The sequence below is a fragment of the Mugil cephalus genome, chromosome 7 (assembly GCF_022458985.1).
Source record: "Mugil cephalus isolate CIBA_MC_2020 chromosome 7, CIBA_Mcephalus_1.1, whole genome shotgun sequence".
Lineage (NCBI taxonomy): Eukaryota > Metazoa > Chordata > Actinopteri > Mugiliformes > Mugilidae > Mugil > Mugil cephalus.
In genome coordinates this window covers 9,037,391-9,050,461 of record NC_061776.1, presented here as the reverse complement: position 1 = coordinate 9,050,461, position 13,071 = coordinate 9,037,391, and the positions used below count along the sequence as shown (strand labels likewise).

The following is a 13,071-nucleotide window of genomic DNA, read 5'->3' as shown; positions in this document are numbered from 1 at the left end:
AGCAGTAATAAAAGAAAAACCAATCCAAATATTTTAATCTACGAGATCCAGCACCTCCTCCGTCTCACCTGGTCCGAGTCCAGAGTGACCCTCAGTCCCAGCTTGGCCATGCCGTCCTCCTTCAGCAGCTTCAGGTGTGGACACAGGGCCACGCAGAAAGCTCTCGCCACGTTCTCCGTCAGCCGGCTGTGGTCGGCCGGGTCGCTCAGGCCGTTGGGCTGGTCTTCACTCTGGAGGAAGAAAACCTGAGGGAGACGCACAAACACTCAAAGTGAGTCCCGTCGGTTCAGTCTGGAGACGTATTAGAGTGAAAACTTATGAGTCTAGTAGTAGAGAAACAGTCGTAGAACAGTTTTATTTTGTTTTTATTAATAAATAACAGAACTGGGTCACAATCAACTTCCAATACGATACCGATATTGATACCGATATCGATTCCGATACCAACATGAATCATAAATACTTTTATTGCTTATTTGTTTAATGTTAATGGTATAACTCAAACAGAGAATAACAATAGGTGAAAAACTGACCCATTCGTAATTAATCAATGAGTTACATAAATTTTAACCTTAAACATAAGAATATTCTACAATTGCATTAAATAAATAAAAAGGCCAAGGCCTTAATGGAGACATTAAGTAGGGACCTACCTACTATATGTTTTCTATATTAAAGTCTGTATTAACACATTAATATGTATTTTTAAAACATTGAAATTTGAGGCGGAAAGTTTTGAAAAATGCAGTATATATATTTTTTTTGGACCTTAAAGAAAAATGCTGCCATGAGGCCGATATCACTCCTACTCCTTGCTACTTTGTTAGCACCTTAGTTCACGCTGTTGTTGTGATCACATGGGCTCTAAATGCTGGATAGAAAAGCTGGAGCTTGTATCGGAGATTTTAGATGCGGGCCGATATAATCTGATACTTATATTTTTTTGCCGATATCCGGCCGATATCTGCTATCAATTTGAATGAAGATGATGAAGCTTTAACCAGTTGAGACACTTTGTTCCTCTGTATCATGTCCTGATTTCCTGACTGAAGCCCAGTGACGTGAGCGTCCAGAGCGTCCAGAGCGTCCTACCTCGGTCCAGCGGATGACTTTGCCGTTGGCTTTGAACTCTGAGCCGTGGAAGATTTTGACGCTGGTGATGGACTCCATCGACTTCCCATCTATTGGGCTGATGACACTGAAAAATAGAGAAAGACAAGGAGAGAAGAAAAAGACTCTGGATGAGAAACACAAATAACCTTTAATAGAATCCTTTATATTTTCAGGACTTTTTAAATCGTACTTTGATCAAGATCATTAGCCAAACGTGGAATTAGTTTTTAAACAGCCAGACCATCATCTAAAATCTTTCTGTGGTGGGTCAGTAGACGAGAGGTGATACCAGATGTTGAATTTCTAGATTTAAAGTTACAAATAGAAGCTGCTTTTCACTCTCCTCCTCCTCCTCCTTCGCTTTCATTAAGAACAAAACTCCAGTGCAGGCGTCTGAGTTGTTGATGTGTGGTTAATTGAGCTATTCTGCTAATGAAGTGATCTTCTATCCCGTGAAATGTCTCAAACCTCGCTCTTAAATTTGCCGATTTTATCAGGCTGCCGTAGAATTGATGCATTAGTCCATGTCAGTGCCTGTGTAGATTTTCCTCCAGAGGGCTTCCCCCAGTGTGCATAATGAGTTTCTGCAGCTAACTGGTACATGCAGCTGCGGCCGGGGAAGAATCGACTCAATTGTCCGTGACAGCGAACGCATCTCCTCATCCCTTCTCCCCTCCCGCCTCATCCTAGAGACTGACCGTTATATCGGGCCGATATTTCTGTTTTTTTTTTTTTTACTGGTATCGGTATCAGCTGATACGTGGGTATATGGGTCAAAGACGAGACATGTCAATTCTGGTGTCCGAGGCATATTTATAATAGTAAAAATAAATAAAAAAAAATTAAAAAGTACAATTTGTTACTCAATTCTTCCCACTTTATTTGCCCATATGAGTATTTAATGTAAGAAATGAAAATTTATGGACCTATTTAGCTCAAAAGTACAAAACTGTCCTTCCTGGATAACGTCCGGGCTAAAAATCTAAGAACAAAATTGTGCTAAAAATGTCAAAAATCTTAATAAAGGCATTAATGATACACTTGGGCATAATTGTGTTGGTGTTTGTAATGACACCTACAAATATAGTAACAACACTAAGCTCATTTACATTTTTATTCGAGAAATACTTTTGTCCCCATTTTTGGATTCTCAAATGTCCTTCCTGTGTATCACACATAAAGTGGCTATATGACCATAATTGGATTTGGACATTCATGTTACAGGGTGTTGTATCAGCCAACAGATTCTGAAGGACCCCAAAAGAGATAACAATGTCAGTAAATCTCTCTTAAAATGTTGATATTTTGACCTTTTCGCTCAGTGGTACGTGATGTACCACCATGATGTGTCTTTCTGGATATCGCTAAAATGACCTATTTCATGTGAAATATCACATTGATGTGTTGAAGATTAAGCTAATGTTTTACACAGTAGACCCAGTTAGTGCCCGATTATGAAGGAAAAATAGTTGTTTATTCCTTCCTGGGTAACGATATGTCCTTCCTGGATAACAAAGATATTCTGTTACCCTGTTACTCTTTTTATTATTATTAATAGCAGCTGATTTAGATTTTTTTTTTTTACTTTTAAAATCCTTATACGTCTTTGACCCATATATAGATGTACATTTTTTTTTACCCCAGCAAGATTTACAGACAGGCACATCCACAGGCAGCCCTGTGCTTCTCGAGACACCGGGGACCCGTGCAGCCCATACATTACCCCTCCCCCACTAGCAGAGTGTGGCAGCTAGTAGCTGGAAAATGCTTGTACTCATAGACATGTTGAGCAAAATAAGTTGAAAGTTGGAAAAAAAACGTGTTTCTTTTTGGTTATTTTTTTTTAAAAACAACAACAAAAAAAAAAACAGTTACCGAACCATTATCTATTTTATTACTCAGCACCAACATTAGTCATTACAACAGCCCTAACGTTAACTGCTGTTGTTAAGCAGGAGTTTGCTAGCTAACATTTTTTTTCTCTCTGTCAAACTAATAGTATATAATAATAATAATAATAATAATTTTGGAGGGAGGGGCAGTATCGGCTCCAAATATCGGCAGCAAGTATCGGCCAATGCTGATTGGTAAAATTAAAATCGGCCCTAAAAAAAGTCCATATCCAGTCTCTATCTCACCCCTTGTTGAAGTTGTGGTCGTCCTCCGTCCACTGGACGTGGACGAGCTCCTGGTTCTCCTCCTGGTCGGCTTTGCCACACGTGATGGTGAAGTCCTTCATGTCCCTCAGGGCTTGCCGTAGCGAGTCCATGGTCTCGGCCGTGATCTGGATCATCACGCCGTCTGACGGAGGGAAAACGGACCCACGATTAAAAAGCCACCGTGTGAAATATTTCTCCACATTTCCACCTCCAAACTCTTCGTTGTTCTTTCTGCCAACGCGCCCACTGAGGCAATAAATCAACAAAACGAACGTTTCAGCATTTCTGCAGCTATTGTGTTGTCTTGTTGGGACTTAACTCACCTTCCACGATGCTGGTTTTAGCCAAGAAGCCTGATGATGCTTTCAAAGCACCACTGAACACAAAGAAGCAGGCCCCGGTAACTGGAAAAAAAAAAAAAAACAAGGGAGAAAGAGGAAAAAGGTTGTGGTTACTCTGAGGTAAACACACAAGATAAATCGCTGGACGTGAAAGCCAGGCACACGCAGGGAGAGTGGGAGGAAGTGTGTTTCTGTGTCAGCACCTTTGCGTGGCTGGTGATGGATGCTGATGGCCTGCGTCTGGTAGTTCCCGTCATCGTTCTGGACGCACACCAAGTGGGAGTCGGCCCGGTCGTTGAAACACGCCCCCATGGCCAGCACGTGCGTGCTTTGTTCAGTTAAGTGAAGACAAATGTGATGACTTGACGAGCGTCTTCGGTGCGCTAGAATGCAAACTCGGTAAGCTAGCATGTCAAAGTCCGGTCAACGGTTCATGCTATACGGAATTGTTTAGAAGACATCATGTATGGTCATTCAAATGACCTAGGCTTACTAACGGTTAATTTATAGGTTTATAGGTCTGTACATCTATAACAGGAGTAGTTATGTTACGGCTTCATCAGAGAAGGCTAGATCTTGTATGTTTTTATGCTTTAAGTAGACTGCTGCCTGGTTAAAGTTTTAACTATATTGTTACAGTGGTTCGGTAATTTCTACTGTAGTACATACTGGGTTTAGTGGTCTTACTTGAGAGTTGTTTAATTAGATTTAAGTGTTTTTCATACTGTATTGCTCGGACTTTATTTATACGTGTTTATGTTTTAATGTTTTAATGTTTTTATCTTAAATGTCTATGGCTTTACATGTTTAAGTATTTTAACTGGTATTTCTGTCATGTTTTTTTAATGTTTTATACTGTATGTACTGCTGTTTAAATGGTTTTTATACTATATGTACTACTGCTTTAATTAGTTTTAATTGTTTTTATACTGTATGTACTACTGTTTTAAGTGTTTTTATACTGTATGCACTACTGTTTTAATTAGTTTTTTTATACTGTATGTACTTGTTTTATTATTTTAATTTTTTATACTGTATGTATGCTGTTTTAAGTGTTTTTATACTGTGTGTTAATTGTTTAATGTTTTTATATGTATGTATGTGTTTTAATTGTTTAACTGTTTATTGTTTTAATTTGTTTTAAGTTTTTTTTATACTGTATGTACTACTATTTTTTGAGTGTTTTTATACTGTATGTACTACAGTTCTAAGTGTTTTTATACTATATGTACTACTGTTTTAAGTGTTTTTATACTATGTGTACTACTATTTAATTTAAGTGTTTTTATACTGTATGCACTACTGTTGTAGTTGTTTTTATACTGCGTGTACTACTGTTTTAATTAGTTTCAAGCGTTATTATACGGTATGTACTATGGTTTTCATTTATTTTAATTGTTTTTATACTGTATGTATTGTGGTTTTAATTAGTTTTAATCGTTTTTATACTGTATGTACTATGGTTTTCATTTATTTTAATTGTTTTTATACTGTATGTATTGCTGTTTTAATTGAAGTGTTTTTATACTGTGTGTACTACTGTTCTAAGTGTTTTTATATTGTATGTACTGCTGTTTTAATTGTTTTTATACTGTATGTATTGTGGTTTTAATTTGTTTTAAGTTTTTTTTATACTGTATGTACTTATTTTTGTGTTCATTTCTGTTTTATAGTTTTAATGTTTTTATGCTTATGTACTATGTTTTATAGTTGCTTTTTATAATGTTATACTTTTAAGTGTTTTTATACTGTATGTATTGTGGTTTTAATTTGTTTAAGTGTTTTTATACTGTATGTATTGTGGTTTTAATTAGTTTTAAGTGTTTTTATACTGTATGTACCGCTGCCATCTTGGACAGTCTCTCTTGAAAAAGAGATTTTATATCTCAATGAGACCAACCTGGTAAAATAAAGTTAATTATTATTATAATAATGCGGTGGTGCTGAGGTGACATGTTGCAGAAGAAGGGCTGATATTGGTAGTTCTTGAGATCTCTCCTATTAATTCCGCTCAATCTCCTGCCTCCGTGTCTCTTTGAAGCCGTCGCTCGCAAATCAGAAATGAAAGTGAAAATCTGGAGGGTTTTAACCACTCGCTGAGCTAAAGACTCGTGGGCAAGCTGTTGAACAACGGCCCCCTCTTCACATCACTGGGTTCCCATCTGTCACCACGTCGACAGCCAAACGCTACAAACCGGCTCCGCTCTCTCTCCTTCTCAGCAGAGCGGAGCCCGACGCTGCATCGCTTCTCGTGGCTGGACGTTCATTCACACCCTCACACCGAGCGGACAAACCGAGGTCCCGGAGTTTGTTTATTATTTCTCTCCCACACATTTGAAACGTGTGTGATGACGCTTTAAAAAAATAAAATAAAAAATGTCTTCTACTGACGGGTTTCGTGCAGGTAGATGATGTTCAACCCTGTAAAAAACACACTAAGGCGACGACTCTTAACAACATTTTAGCTTGAAACAAACGACTGTGTGAACTGGTTTGTTTGTGATGTGACAACATGACTTTATGACACACGTGCTTGTATTTTTAGCCCAAATGTACAAGTTAAAATATTAATGAATCCAACTTCTGAACATGAACCGTTTACGAAACAAGCTGCACATACGGCAAATCTAGAAATCCAACGTGAACACTGGATGTTTATTTTAACATCCTGAGAGCTGGTCTGGTGTCAGCATGTTGTCATTTAGAAGAAAATGGTCGACCTCGAGACTTAGATTCTATTTGCCATTTAGATTTCTATCAAAATAAAATTACGGTTGCAGCGGCTCAGAGCACAGCAAGAACAGAAACAGTACGTACAGGTTTAAGAATATAATAAGATCAATATATTGCACAGTACTATTTACAGGTAAATAGAATTAATGTTTAATTATTATTAATGTGTGTGTTACAGCAGATTATTCAAAGGGTCAAGCTTATAATAAACAATAAGATGAATGAGTCACGTGATCAGGATGCCCATCCCACACCCTCAACCACCAAAAAACAACAACTAAACTTGAAACTAATTAACTAATAAAGATCAAAACAAACGTTCGTAAAGCTTTGAAGATCAGATTAATGAAGATCAGTCATATGTTGTTTCACTGTGTTTGCTTGCACGTATTTTTGCAGCACCTCATTAAAATGTGAGTAAATCAAAGTGACAAGTAGCTAATTCCTCCTCTAATATGACAGAAAAAGATGCTTCTTTAAATACATTTCATTGATAATTATGTAAAGGGGCGGGCGCTCACCTCGTTGTAGCGGTTGCTGGGGATCTTGATGCTCGTCTTCCTCACCTCCATGTCCACGACCAGACCTTTAACCACCGGCAGCGTGTACTGGTAGTTACGGAAGTCCTGCAGGAGGGACGGCAAATAAAAAGAAATGAAAGAAGTCTGCGGTTTAACGAACGGAAAAGCCGTCGCACAGAATGACAAGTTAAGGCTCTCAAATCCTTTAAAGTATTTGTAGCACAAAGACGACACACTTTTTAATACTTAAAACTGCTCTTCAGAGTAGAGCTGAGTTCTTTAAAAGTGAAAAGAGCGAAGAGGAGGAACGAAGCACTCACTGCCAGAAGATTCATGATGGTGTGACCGGTCTCTCCGAAGAGAGGCTTCCTGAAGCGAACGCTGAACAGTGGACACGGATAAACTGCAAAACACAACGTTTACTGGTCAGTTAATGCACCACAGGAATCAACATCAGCTCATTCGGTTCTTACAGATCAAAACCAATGACCACAATCGTTTATTGTCATTAAGTGAGGACATAATGACATTTTGAGCAGTAGCTCCTGGCTCAAGTATTTATTTATTTACTGTTTCTCTATGAAATCATTTCACAGGTGATCTTGGATTCATTCACTGCATAAATGGACCAAACACGAGACCCCAGACATCAAACCCAGACAGTTGCTCCTGGAGTTAGAAGGACCCTCCTCTCCTAATCCACAAGTGTTAAATAAGGCTGTTTTTTTTTTTTCTTTCTGGCAACTAAAGCCTCTTAGAGGACTATTTTTAGCCTTATCTCAACAAACAGCTGGAATTAAGATCTTGCTTTGAACTCTCATTAGCAAAAGAAGAAGAAGAAAAAAAAAGATAAAAAGGGAGAATTTCAGCCCTGCTCTAGTTCAGTGTGGATCCGTACGCTGACGAGGTCTTTCCGCTGGTCGGCTCTTGACGTGAAGGCGTTGAGAAGAACGCCGCTCGTGTGGCGGATTAATTTCACGCCGCCGCTAAGATTTTGTGTTAAAGAGCTTCGGCTGCATGTGGATTTGGTAATGTATTCTATCCCTTCGCTCGGCGGATGCAGGCAAGAGGCTTAACGAAGCCTGTGCTGAGAGGAGAAGAAGAAGAAGAAGAAGAAGAGGAGGATTTGGAGGAGAGGAACCTCTCTGATAAAAGCCCTCACAAGACTTCCTGGTTCATGTGAGCAGCTGGAAGGTGTGTAATGAGAGTCGACCAGTGAGGAGCAAAACACTGTGTCGGTAAAGTAAGGTGAATCGTTTGGTCACAGATGTCGATTGGGTTGAGATCAAGACCTTAAACTTATTATTGTGCCCCTCAAACCACTCATGATCCGAGCCAGGGAGCAATATCCTGCTGAAAGAGGCCACAGCCATCGATGAATAATGTTTCCATGAAAGGTTGGACATGGTCTAAAACAAAGTTTCAGTCCGTGGCACATGTCAAAGTAACATGACTGAGCTACAGCAGCTCGTCTATGGTTGGCCTATGACCTATGTGTTTATCTGTTATTGTACTGATTTCAGAACAGATCCTTTGACCTTTCGCAAAACCCCGCCCCCAAATGGTCATTCTTCAATTGTACATCCTAACAACCGTTACTATGTAAACAAGGTCCGTAAAGCAGCCGACCTCCAACCAGGCGGCAAACTCCAGGTCTGAATGATTAAGTCCATGCGGAAGTGCAGAAAACTGCAGTTCATCGAGTGGCCATGGAAAATGCCCATAGACCCCCATGTTAAAAAGCCCAACCAACATGTTTACAGCAAGTTCAAAGGGGGTTCCTAACTTGTTCATTTAAGTTTTATCAGGATTAAAATTCTGCATAATTAACGGCGTTCCCGCTCTGAGTGACCGGCGGTAGCCTGAGCTAACTGGTAGCGGAGGGTTGGGGGGGTGGGTCTCAACGTCCCACATGACCCCCTACATCCATATTAGTATCCGCGTGTGGGTAAAGTGAAGCTCATCCAACATGGCGACAGCAGGCTCCGCCCACTTCAGGCCTAATTTAACTTTCTTGTATTTTTTGTGTTGTTTACTTTTATGTTGCATGAAGTTACGGTGACAAAGTAATTTCCCTCGTGGATCATTAAAGTCTGTCCAAGTCTAATGTTTGTCTAATGTCTAACTTAACGTTAGCTAGTCAGTTAGCGAGTTCATGATCGCTAGGTAACTTTAGTTGTTGCCTTGAGTCCGAATGCTGAGAGCTGTTACGTTGAAGACAGCGTCCCAGCAGGCAATTTAAGCGTATTTAGTTTTCATCTTTCATGTAGCGTTTTGTGAATGGACAGCCTGCTCCTGAGGCTGTGCTCGTTGTATTTGAGCTAGTGGTTATGGGGTTTCTCAGAATGTGACCGGTATGATTCCGCCTCGATAATCACATTTTCCCCCTCGTTGCAAATTTCAACGCTGTGGATAGATCCCTCCACTGCACACAGTAACTCCTTCTGCTCCAAAAAGAATCCCTGACTCACTTTTGCCAAAAGGTCAATTCGATTTCAGCGCACGTAAAAACTAAATGTGAGCAATCCGAATGACATTAAATTCTCGTAACGCATTACGGATACTCCTCCGAGCTCACATCGGTACTCCGCTCCCAGCCGCAGCATGAGGCGGATGGGGAAGACCTTGGCCCAGGGCGTCTCCCACTTCTGGATGAGGATGCCGAAGAGGTAGGGCGGGTTGGGCAGCAGCAGGTCCTGCAGCGACTGGAAGGAGGGGCTGATGTAGAGGAAGCCGCCGTGCTCCTTGCTGCCCAGGAAGCTCTGCGTGAAGAACGAGTGGCTCAGGTGGCTCAGCACGTTGCCTGGAGAAGAAGAAGAGCAGAGAGGTTAGCGATGTTAACGGTGAGAGGAAAAGAGCGGCGAGTGCACATGAGAGGAGCAGGAAAGAGGGAGAAATAGGCATGAAAGGGGCCTTGCTATGTTAAGGAAATCCGAGCTGGTCTGCTCAACCCACAACCTTGTATCACCCACAAAAGGGTTCGTGTTTCCAATTATCAGTGGGAGGGATCGATGGCTTTAGATGCCACCCAACACAATACGACTAATGGCATGAAAAAGCTCAGCAGTTGGGATTTGCTAAAGCCAGCGTTTCTTCTTCTCGCGGCCTGACTGACAATAACTTAATCAGGGGCGACATGCGAAATATGGCTCCCTTCCACCAGCCTGAAACTGCTCCTGTGTAGAAAGAGAAAGGAAACAGCCTGAGGGGAGTGCATATGGCATATGGAGCAATATATATATATATATAAACTGCAAGATAAGCGGTGGTGAGGTGTCACGTCTGGAGGGAGGCGACCTGCCAGCAGGACGCTAATGTTTGGACCATTTGTCATGAAACAGACGGAGCAGTAGTGACACTAACCCGGTTTCCAAGTGCAGCTCGACAGATGCACTAAAAACTAGAGCTCTTCCCCTTTGTGCTACGCTACATCACTACTTGTATTTATTGAGCGAGATGAGCTGTCGCACCACTAAGTTCGCAGCGAGAACTCCTGGTGCGGCTCCCTGGCCTTTGTTCTTACCACTGAGGGCCTCCTGGTAGAGCTGCACGAAGTGGGTGAAGACGTCTTTGGGGATGGTCTTTTCGTCGGGTAAGCACTGGAGCAGTACGACGACCTCCGCCTGGCCCACGGCGTGCATGCCCTTCGTCGTCACGTACCAGCACTTCCTGTTCACGTCTGCGAGAGCAAGAAAAACAAAACCTTAGTTACACACATTCACTGTGTAAACGTGATAAATAAGCATCACAAAAGTCACCACCGATGCACAATCCACACCCTAGTGAAAAAAAGCCCTATTGGTTTCACCTGGGACGTCCTGTGATTCAGATATTACACCCTATGACTAGTCTTTCTTATGGCGCATGGGTTGAGCAAACTCTGTGTTTTACTCTAATTTATGCTCCGTAGTTGTGGCTCTGCTACTTTCCACCTCATTCCACTGCGTGACAGACGGTTTTAATTACTTTGCAAATTATAATGGATGATAAAAATATATTTTTGATACCATTTATCTCAGGGAAGAAATGACCTGGAGGTATTTAAATCAGACCCACCTTTACTGACGAGCACATTAATGGTTTATTTAATGATTTCATCAGGTCTAAACGAGGGAACAGTTCAGCGTCATCTCGACTTTGCGCTCTAGCATCTGTCCAAACTTTGAATTATAGCACATCCTTCATAATTCTTAAGTGATGAGATAAAACAAAAGTCTCAAAAAGTAAAAACTCACCCCTTAATTACAGAAATGCCGATTCACACTGGATTAGTATTATCAGAGGACCTCTGTGTTACAAGTATTATGGTCTAATTTGCGGTGTAATTTTTACTTTACAAATCACGGACCGATATGGATTTTTTAGGGCCAGTACCGATACCGATTTTCAGCCTTGGCCTTTTGGAGCCGATATTTGGCGCCGATACTGCTTTTCCTCCCTCCATTTACATGATAAAAATGACACAATGATAACAAATGTAACAAGTTTCAATTTAACCAAAAACATAAACATTTACTGATCAATATTTAACTCTCTTATGAATACAATATAAAAAAGGTAAAAAGAGGTAGAGCACAGGCATTTTCCAGCTTCCAGCTGCATGTACTCTGCTAGTGGGGAGGGGGCATGTATGGGCTGCATGGATCCACAGCGTCTCCTGTGGATGCGTCTGTCTGTCTGTCTTGTCGTGTATCATGTATCAGCAAACGCACCCGCGTATCCGTCGATGCTGATATATCGACAGATCTCTAGCCAATTTGCACGGGATTAAGATCCCAGATAACCTCCGTAATTATTAGGACTACCAGAGGTCCCCAGGTAAAACTAGTCCCGCGTGAATTAAGCTCACAGTCTCAGCTTTGTGGCTGTAATCTTCTTGTCACATCCCAATAACTAAGTAACATATAATTGAGCATCAGAGCCCTAAATCACTTTTACAGAAACCAATGATACATATTCTGCATCTACACAAAAAACTCTACAATCATTATCAAAAAGCGTATGTTGTCCAGACAGCTTTTATTTTACCATGTTCCCTTTATTACACTACACTTAATACTTCAGAAACGGGTCTGCAAACTGACTGACAACTGCCATTGCAAACGCGCCCAGAAATCAGTCGCTTGTCGAAGCAAATGCAACTCACAGTTGACGAGCTTGACCATTGCGAGCAGGTTAGCGTTGAGCACAAAGACCAGGGGATCCGGGCCTCCCTCCTCCAGCTGCTGCATGAGGACGATCTCCGACGGCCTCTCCTCCACCGCATAATCTGCAGGCAAAGTTGGGGTTGAGCAGGAGAAGGAGGGAAGGGAAGAGGCAGGAGTCGGGGTGAAGTTAGACGGAGAGGAAAGGTGGAGGATGAGAATTGAGCGGGGGGGAGTTGAAGATGGTAAAGAAGTTATAAAGTGAGGCACAAGCTCGAGGCTCTCACAGTCACTTAAACAACACTTCTCAGAAAGTACAAGTCTTGTCTCCCGTTTCTTGGCGATGAGTGGTTGATACATGAGCGGTGGCGTAAAAGCACGTGAGAGAGACAAAAAAAAAAAACACTGAACGAGCACGATCACAGCGCAGCCGGACGGAGAAATGAGGAGGCAGCAGGATGGTGAGGATGAGGGCAAGCACCTGTGATGTGGCCTCCCGTACCTCCTTTGACTCCGGTGGAGATGAGGATGGGAGGGAGCCCGTCCTCCGGGATCAGGCTGAGAGAGCTGCCCACGGGACTGCCCACCGGGGCCACGGGGGTCTGGGCGGCCTGGGGGTGGAGAAATGTAGAGTTTAGGCGTAGCACAGGTTAGAAGAAATTTTGTTCTGCAGCACCCCGTCACTATCGACAACCAGACAATTGAATGAAACGTCACAGATAACCAGAAACCACTGTTACTCCTTTACAAAAGCATCATCCAACCAATCCTCCTCCACTGCTCCATCTGCTTCTACACTTCTACGCTTTCAGTCACCAACACAAAATTAACACACACACCTTGCCTCCAAAAATCATCAGTCTTCCCACACCCAACCTCACAGAAGTGAACAACAAACCCAGAAGATGATTTGAAGTCTCAACACAACAGGATGATACACACCCTCTCAACCGACACCTCATCCCACTAACATCAGGTCGGACGTACAACTTTTAAATTCAGAGCTTAATATCTGAAGCCACAGCCCTAAATAACAGACCCCGATCCCCCCTTTGATGTC

The 13,071-nt window shown here is 41.8% G+C and overlaps 1 protein-coding gene across 1 annotated transcript in view; it reads right to left on the bottom strand.

The window, feature by feature from the left end:
* zfyve9a (zinc finger, FYVE domain containing 9a) overlaps positions 1-13,071 on the bottom strand; it is a 37,269-nt gene that overhangs the window by 1,251 nt on the left and 22,947 nt on the right. Inside the window, exons 8-19 of the mRNA XM_047589405.1 lie at positions 12,514-12,622; positions 12,014-12,136; positions 10,391-10,546; positions 9,446-9,670; positions 7,188-7,270; positions 6,868-6,972; positions 6,234-6,240; positions 3,817-3,996; positions 3,596-3,676; positions 3,252-3,414; positions 1,093-1,198; positions 69-245 (exon numbers count right to left, since the gene is read on the bottom strand). Of these exons, the coding sequence (XP_047445361.1) occupies positions 69-245; positions 1,093-1,198; positions 3,252-3,414; positions 3,596-3,676; positions 3,817-3,996; positions 6,234-6,240; positions 6,868-6,972; positions 7,188-7,270; positions 9,446-9,670; positions 10,391-10,546; positions 12,014-12,136; positions 12,514-12,622 (1,515 nt within the window). The remainder of the gene's footprint in view (positions 1-68; positions 246-1,092; positions 1,199-3,251; positions 3,415-3,595; positions 3,677-3,816; positions 3,997-6,233; positions 6,241-6,867; positions 6,973-7,187; positions 7,271-9,445; positions 9,671-10,390; positions 10,547-12,013; positions 12,137-12,513; positions 12,623-13,071) is intronic.